At 29.5% G+C, this 8,900-nt stretch overlaps 1 protein-coding gene across 2 annotated transcripts in view; it reads right to left on the reverse strand.

Moving 5' to 3' along the window:
- Positions 1 to 2,398: 2,398 nt before the first annotated feature.
- The window catches only part of LOC102677975 (protein timeless homolog), a 188,384-nt gene continuing 181,882 nt past the window's right edge, over positions 2,399 to 8,900 (reverse strand). The window contains exons 21-28 of one of the 2 annotated variants that reach the window (XM_031509928.1): positions 8,363 to 8,462; positions 7,220 to 7,354; positions 4,353 to 4,559; positions 3,621 to 3,905; positions 3,423 to 3,521; positions 3,066 to 3,212; positions 2,817 to 2,921; positions 2,399 to 2,734 (exon numbers count right to left, since the gene is read on the reverse strand). In XM_031509928.1, coding sequence (XP_031365788.1) covers positions 2,508 to 2,734; positions 2,817 to 2,921; positions 3,066 to 3,212; positions 3,423 to 3,521; positions 3,621 to 3,905; positions 4,353 to 4,559; positions 7,220 to 7,354; positions 8,363 to 8,462 — 1,305 coding nt within the window. In that variant the 3' untranslated portion in view covers positions 2,399 to 2,507. Of the gene's footprint in view, positions 2,735 to 2,816; positions 2,922 to 3,065; positions 3,216 to 3,422; positions 3,522 to 3,620; positions 3,906 to 4,352; positions 4,560 to 7,219; positions 7,355 to 8,362; positions 8,463 to 8,900 lie in introns of both variants that reach the window. The other variant, XM_006614689.2, reaches the window with a different exon arrangement.

Consider the following 8,900-nt stretch of genomic DNA (forward strand, 5'->3'; position numbering starts at 1 on the left):
ATATTTTTTTTTATAAATTCATTTATTAATTTATTATACCATTTATTTATTTATTCATCTATCTCTTTTTTTTTATAGATTTACTTTCTTGTAATGTAATATAATTAAATTTTAATTTATTTTTTATTATATAAATTTCAATGTGTCGTTGGTGAAATTTACTAATTGGCAATGGTTTTCATAATATATTAATTGATTAAAAATGTATTAAAAGATTATATTATAAATATTACATTAAAAAGATTGTGTTAGAAGTATTATATTAGAAAGATTTTTGGAAACTGATGCCAAATTAAAAACTACATTAATTTTAGATTAATTTTCTTTTCAATATTTTTTCTAATTTGCTTATTTTATATATATATATAATATATTTATAATATATATAATAATATATATTATATTTTTTTTTCTCATATTGAGAAAATCATTATATACTTTTTTTTTTATCTTATCCTTTTCTAATATAGTTTTCACTTTCAAAAAATTTTTATAATCGCGCGAAATGTAATCAGTAAAATTAGTATTTGTTTTCGTAAAAGTTTTTTTAAATCCTCAATGGATAGCGCGAAATTAGAGTCAGTGTTTGTTCGTCGATTATAATTATAAACATATTAATAGTCTTTTTTGTTTTTTAAATATTTATTTCGGATATTAGAGTCAGTGCTTTTCTCAAAAGAATAAATGTGTCATCTATCATTAAGAGGTAATTATCTTTTATTCTTCATCTGAATTCTTCTTTTTCTTTTATCTTTTTAAAATTATTAGAATTATTAGAATTTTTAAATTTCAAGATTTTTTATTAGAATCTCAATTTGTATTATTAAAGTTCAATAAAATTTTAATTTTTTATTATTATTATATTAGTCTAGAGTTTTTTTTTTAAACAATCTGGACTGTATTTTAATTATATCATTTATATCCTTTTTGTTACAGACTTTTTGATGATTTCTGCATTCTCAATGATAACAACGATCTTTGCATCTAATGGTGAGTCACATGCATTTTAATTCAATCATTCAATTATAGATAAATTTTAAAATCAAAACAAAAAATTTTGAACATTTCTTTTTTATTTTTCGAAAATATGTATTATGAAATGTATTATGAAAAAAATCACCTGAAGTTATTTCTATCATTTTTAATATAGAATCAATTATTTTATTTTTTATTATAGTTTTAAATTAGCTTTATTCAATTTTTTTTTATTATAAAAAATTTTTTTATTTTTTATTAAATATTTATTCCTTTATTTAATTTTAAAATTTCATTATTTGTTTAAATTAATAAAAAGTCATTAAATTTTTAAAATCAAAGAATATAGTCTATATTAAGCTATTAAAGAGAAAATAATTTAATTTAGAATTTTCAAATTTAATTCTTTTTGTGTTTATTGCCTTGATCTCATTCATCCAGATATTACTTGAGTGAAAATAAGGCAATTGGTATGATTAGAATTTATAAATTTTTATCAGTGACTAACAAGTTAGTCATGTATAACATATTTTTCACATTATGGTTAGGCTGTAGAATTGTATTACGATACTTATTTTATTGTCGATTTTTTCGCAATAATACTCATAACACAAAAATTGAGAATTAGCGCCATTTTTTTAGAACGTATAGTATTTTTAGAAAGATATCAATAGATGGAGCTAATAGTCCATTCGTTGTGCTTTAAAATAATCCTAGTGACTTACAAATTGTTTTCTGCATTCCTAGCTTCTCCTTCTTATTCTAAAAGAAACTAGGAATCTATATTATTATATATAATGACATGTGAAAATAAAATACGGTAGTATGGAATGGTTAATAGTAAAAAAATCGATACATTAATAGTGGTGATATTGGGTAAAAAGTTTTTTAGACCTACCAGGTATAGGTTTAGGTACTTTGATACTTAGGAGATGGCGCTAGTATTCAATTCTCTTCTTATTTCTATTATTTATTATCCTTTTTTTTTTTGTATTTCATTTGTGGGAATTTGAAAATAGTGCTAGTTTGAATATTTTTATATTATTTCTATCTTTGTTTCATTAACTTGATTTTTTGTTCATTTTTAATGTATGAATTCATGGGTAGAAAAGATGTCGATTTCTAATTAATTTATTGTATCATTATCGGACTTGTTGATTAAAAATAATAGAATTCATTCCATTCTATTTCTATATATAGTTTTTTCTTGAGTATTTTTTTCTTGAGTAAAATTGAATTTAATCTTTTTAAATTTATTATAGTCTTTTTATATAGGTTCTTAATACATTGTCTTTGTTTAAAGATTTCGAAAAAATTATAAATTTAGAAATAGGAATATTATATTAATAATTTTTATCGCTATTTCAGTAAAATTATATTTTATATTACATATATTAATAGTAGGATATAATAAAATCTTTGCCATAAAGTAAATTATATTTCATAATTTATACAAACATATAGTAATTATATAATATAAGTAGAATATAATAAAATATAAATTTTGACAAGAGAACAATTTTTTTCTTTAATTAATCTTCATCGTCGCTAATGATTATACGAGATGATTTTTGTTTTTTACGTTGCTCTGGTGCTAATTGCTCTTCTTCATCGTCACTAATAATCATTTTTATTCGTTTCTGTTCAATATTTTGAGACATTAATGACTCATTTTCTTCATCGCTATCCAATAAACGACGTTTTTTCACAGTTTCATTTTTTTCTTCAAATTCATCAGATCGACGTCTCTTTTCTTCCTCTATAAATTTGAATTATAAAAATAAAATAAAATTATGTTTTTAATAATCTTTATTTAACACAGATATTACTTTTTTATTTACCTTCAGCATTAACAGATTTAATTTCTGTTTCCAATTCAGAATCAGATGAATCAACAAGTAGATTAATACGACCACTAGATTTTCTTCTTTCAGGTTCTGGATTTTCTATAATTATTAAAAATTAATGTTTTTTATTTAGTTTGATAAAGATATTGAAAAATTATTGAACACATTTTTCTGGCGATAAATTTCAAAATACTTGATTAATTTTGAACTAAAGAATATATAGCTAACTCTTCTAAAACGTACCGATTTTTTTCGAGTTTTCTACATCTGCTTCCTCCATTTCTGTATCGACGCGTTCGATCGATGTAGAGAGAACTGTGGAGCTTTTCAATGGTACAGGATGATCACTGATTTCAATACCAGGCTCGCAAGAAGTCGATAGCTGTGACTCTGCTAATGAGTAAACGAAGGTTTTAGATTTTTTTCTTAATTATTTTCTTTTCAACAATATTTTAACAATGTCGGATACCTGTCTGAGTATTCTTCAGAGACAGAATTGTTATGAGCGAGCAAAAATTTATTAATGCATAATATTATCGAATGAAACGAATTATTCATAGTATGCAACGTTAAAAATAAATTTATAAGATTTATACGTACCTCTGGAACTGAAATATTTTTTAATATTTTCAAGAACGTCATCATCATTGCTTTCACTACCTTCATCATCATCAGATTCGTTTTTTTTCTGTGACTCTTCTGGTGTTATTTTTAAAATATGAAAGAATATAAAGAATATAATTTCGTTAATCTATATATGTATATGAAAAATAATAATAAAAAAAAAAAAAGAATTACCTTCAACAGAGAAGTTTCCTGCCAATGCAGCATCAATAAGATTACATCGTTTCTGAATCGTAGAGTTAAGCATATTAGATGGTATGCGCCAATAAGATTCTTGTTCATCAGCAGGAGGTGTGAATCCCATAGCCCGAATAAGCTTCTGAAAGCTCGGTGAATCCATCGCAGCCGACGAATAATCTGTCAGCGGGACTAAGGGAATACCTTCGGAGCTTTCCTCGTCTCGATCGTCCAGGACATCCAGTAGGGATTCCTTGATCCATTCCAGAGCCTCGCTCATATCTGATTTATCAAAATGATCCGTTATTTTTTCATAAAAGAATCCCTGCATCTATGATATATGTCCACGTTGCACTATGAAATATTTATATTAATAAATAGTAACACTATTTATACAATAAAAAAATAAAAAGTATTTAGTAAAAAGCTAGATAGAATTAAGATTTTGTAACGACTTTGACAAAATTCTGGATCTCGTGATGCAAAGCACACGAATTTGTCTTTGACAAAGCGTCACATTTTTCCATTCGTTTTTTCTCTTTCGAATTGCGAATCGTTCTATAACTCTCGGAAGATATTTATCAAGCATAAAAAAAAAAAAAAAAAAAAATTACGTAAGAAGGAAAGAGAGTGTAATAATATTCGAAGTAACACGAATTTTATTCTCATAAATCACTAAAATTTATCGCGAAAAAGTGGCAAAAGGGGGAATGTTATAACGTTACTTACTTCTTTCGATGACATCTTTCAAGAGTCCAGATAATTGTACATCCGTGTAAACCATCGTTGTCTGTTTCTTCGCATTTTTCTTCGTTCCCTTGTTCCTTGGTTTATTGGGAGCCGTGTTCTTATTGCTCGAGGATTTCCCAGCTTCTTCGTCGCTGCTTTTATCCTCGTCGGAATTACTGACAGACTCCGTTTCCCACGACGATTTACCTTTTTACAAAGTAATGGGAAATGGATATAAACTTTTTTTCATCGATACTAACTGTTGCGAGAAAAATACATATTTTAAATACACGATTCGAAAGTCACGTATCGAATAATAGTGTTAGATTATTAATAAATTATTTTTTTTTAATTTTTTTTTTTTGAAACGAAAAAGCGGAAGAATTTTAATTTAAAATCAAAAAAAAAACTTGGAAATTATTTTTTTTAACTTTGAGCTTCCAAGTTTTTAATTAAAATCCACACAAGTTGAAATTATATTCAATTAAATTATATATTTGCGCATTCTTATTATGCGATAATAAAATTAAAAAGAAAACTCTTCAAATTTTTCTATAAATGTCACCGTATACGTGTATATAGAATTCCAATTGAATTTTCGAAAAAATTTCCAGTAAGAGATTAGAATTTACATGTATATTGCATTATCAGTAAGAAAAAGAAGAATGCTCTTGCAACTTGGTAATTTTCAAACTTCGAAACTTCAAATTTCCGACGAAGTTCATTAACATTAACGAACTTCTAAGAAATTTCGATCGAATCAACGCAAAATTAATAACATAGAATTAGTGGATAAATCGATGTCTAATATCATAGATGAAGCAAAACCACACGGAAAGAAATAGAAAATAAAAAGAAAAAAAAAAAAAGATTATTGAATTGTTCTTGAGAGTTATTTTTCGAGAATTGGATTCAGCATAGAGAGTGAAAGTTAGAGAGTGAAGTTATTTTCAACGCCAGTGTCCACTTGTAAAAAATACTCTCGAGAGTAATTGTCCAGAGTTTTACTCTCAACGAGTACGAATACACTCGAGAGTGAAACTTTCTAAATTTTTTTTCAATAATTATTTTTCGTTAATGCATCGAGAGTGAAACTCGAATAATCAAATCTACATTTACGAAGAATTCTCTTTAAAAAATTTTATTCTCTTATCTTTTATAATAGATATCTTAGAATATTACTCTTGAGAGTAATATTCTTGAAAATTTCATATTCTCGATAATTTCCTTCAAAGTGAAAATTTCTGTCGCTCTTAACATCCATTCATGAAAAATAGTCTCTCGAGAGACTAAAACTTCTGAGAATTCCAATATTTATCGTTCGTTAATGGTACATGACTGCGTCGAAAGTGAAAGTTGCTGTTCGATCAACGCAACTTCTTAGCGTTAAAAATATTATTCGAATTTCACATTCTTATATAAATTTCACACTCTAGGATCCTCCATTGCATCCACGAATATATCAGGTATATGAATGGTATCGCGTGATACCATTCATTTCGCGAAAGCATCGAGCAAAGTCAGTTGTTTCAATGTATGAACCGAGACAAAAGTTCGCTTTTATCCCTCTCCTCTCCTAACCTCAAAGTATATCTACACGACACGATCTATGACGGTGCATTGAATACAAATAAGAAAGGAGGTGGGATGGAGAAAAACAATAACAATGATAAATATGAAATTCCTGGCGGTATAATGGGAGCGAGGGAAGAGTGATATTGGCACAGAAGTGGGAAGACTACACGTACGTCTGGAATCCCCGTTTTTCGATATTAAATAACGGGATTTGTATTCACCTACGATAGCAACCATGAACTGCTAGCAAGCTCCTGCATAACGTCCAACTAGGAACGCAAATATTATTTCAACCGTATCTTCTGCGTACACATTACTCGTTGATCGACTGTTGGTCGAATCTATGGTCACTTTGGTATATAAGTGATAATGATGTGTTCGTTTCATTTTAGTAAATATTTGTTCCATCGGTTATTTAAATCATTAACAAACGTGGTTCAAATTTCGATTAATTCCATAAATATTCATCAAGTTTTGAATCAATTTATAACAAATAAATCTCGATATATTTACACATCAACTTTTGTATTCATTTATCTTTAAAGATAATCTGTATACCAAATCTATATAACAAACCTCTCTATATATTGACACACATGTGTACATTTAATTCTTTTTAAAATTAAAATTATTCTAAAGAAAAAGAAATTTGCCTAAGAATTCTTCGTTACGAAATCTTTTGATAAAACAAAAAACTCGAAGCACGGTTAATATTTTATTTTGCATTAACAATCAACAACGAATCTTACGATCCTCCGGAAGAGGATCCGAGATTGGATTAATCAATCTTGCAGAGGACAAACAAGTGATAACTCGTTGCACGAGGATGTTATTCGACGGAGAAAAAAATATTGCTGGATCGTGAGCAATCAAAAGAAAGATGCTGCGAGGGTTCGATCCCTGTCCAAATTGATCTCATCACTCCTCCCCCTCCCCATATTTATCCTATTTTCCCCCCCTCCCCTAGTTCACTTTCTTTAATTCAGCTCGCGTCAAGTGTCGCCTCCTCTCCGCCCAAAAAACCGAGTTCAATCGCACGCGGTCGGTCGCAATCGTGTTAGCAGAAAAGACTGATCGAATGGGAATAGTCGCGGAAGGGCGGCGGTAAGAAAGACAGATGCGAATGGAATGGGATAGGATTGGCCGGAACAAGGGGTGCTTCAGAGCCGCTCGAGACCCGGAGAAAAGGCTGAGGGAAGGAGGAGGAGGGCAAAGAGGAGGGTTGTGGGAAAGCGAGGGAAAAAGAGAGAGAAAAAGAAAGAGAGAGAGAGAGAGAGGATGAACACACTCACCGTGGTTGCTTTTTCTCGATCGCTTTTTGCGAAGATCCTTGCGATCCGTGGCCAATCCTAATTCCAAAAGCTTCTCCTTGATCTTTGGCTTCGGTCGCTTTATTGTCAGCCCATTGAAGATCAGGTCCACGGGATCTGTTGTACACAACAACGGTAAATCGGTATCGATATTAATTCGACGTTCAAGAAGATGAAATTGAACGGGGAGGCGAAATTAAATTGAATCCTTGCATCGATAAGAGAAGAGCATTTCGATGGCAGATTTAGATATTTTCGTAATTCTTCTTCTTTTTCACCAATTTAATTTTTCCCTGCTACTATTATTATCAGTACCGACATTTTGTATTAATTGATGGAAACAAAATCAAGAATGAAAGGGGAGAAAAAATATCAGAAAAGAAGCTAGGAGAGGTAATTACAATTGCAAAGAGAAATTGTAGGGGGAAAAAATTGAAAGTTGATATCTCGTTAAACGAAACCCGGCAATTTCGTAGAACGAGAATTGTATTCGAGGTAAAAATGATATTATCAAAGTTTCGAAGGAAAAGTGGGGGGCGAAGTTGATATCGCAGTTTTCGGGGGAATTTTCGTCGAGAATGGAGAATGGGGTGAGAATAATTGCCAGTATTAAAATCATAGAAAGGGGGGTCAGCCCGCGAGAATGAAGCAAGTTTTACAAGACTTTCTGAAAATCTTCCTGTCCCGAAAGGATATTATTCTTCGCCGTTCAGACGGAATTCGAATTATTGCTGCAGCCAGCAGCCGGTCGTCACCCGATGCTCGCCGCTTAATTAAATTTCGGGAATCGTCATCGGGTGCTAATGAATTCTCAAACGAGCATCCGCTGAATTCTTTGACTGTTTCAAGACGCGGCCATCCGGGCATCGATCATTCCTGATCCCTTTGAGTTATACCTTGTTTCTGTTCATTAATTGACTGCGAAATTTTATTCATTTGTGGAAAATTTGAGCGTTAAAAAAAGTGCACGAATGTATACAAAAAGATCAAAAATATTCGATATTCAAGGTATATATATTGCCATGTGAAATATATTCTTCTCGTCTCGTTTTTCGTTGGATAAAACGTTACACAAGTAGTTCGCAGTTGTTTTTTTTTTTCTTTTTTTTTCTTTTAGAGAATTACCATCGTCATTTTTTAATTGTTCCCAAAGTTCGGTGAGCTGAGCGATCTCTTCTTCGGACCATTCCTTTGGAAGCCTTTTTTGCACTTCGCTTCGTACAGCCTGCAACAATTTTTGTTTCCGTGAATATTTTAAATTTGTTATCTTATCTCTTTTAAAAAAAAAAGTTTTGCGAAAAGGAAATTTTTGTTGGATGTCGTTAAGTGATGATTTGTATTGGATTACTTGGAAGTTGAGAAAAGTTTGAAAGTAATGTATTTTTATAAAATTAGTTTCGGACAACTTTCAAGGAATTTCTTTTTAATCGTTAATTACGTTTGGAGATCTTTTTTCCCAAAAACTTCTCATCTTGTTCGGGAATAGATTCTTTTGAGAAGGTTTCTTTTTCTTTTTAATAAGATATTAGAAAAATAATACGAGATAAATAAGTATAAGATGTTTATAAATATCTTATTTATTAATTTTTTTAAGAGACGGATTGTTAAAAATATCGTGAATTTATATATAATATTATATGATTGATTATTTTTTTTTTTTTTT

This window comes from Apis dorsata, unplaced genomic scaffold (assembly GCF_000469605.1).
Source record: "Apis dorsata unplaced genomic scaffold, Apis dorsata 1.3 scaffold_194, whole genome shotgun sequence".
In the NCBI taxonomy this organism is placed as follows: Eukaryota; Metazoa; Arthropoda; class Insecta; order Hymenoptera; family Apidae; genus Apis; species Apis dorsata.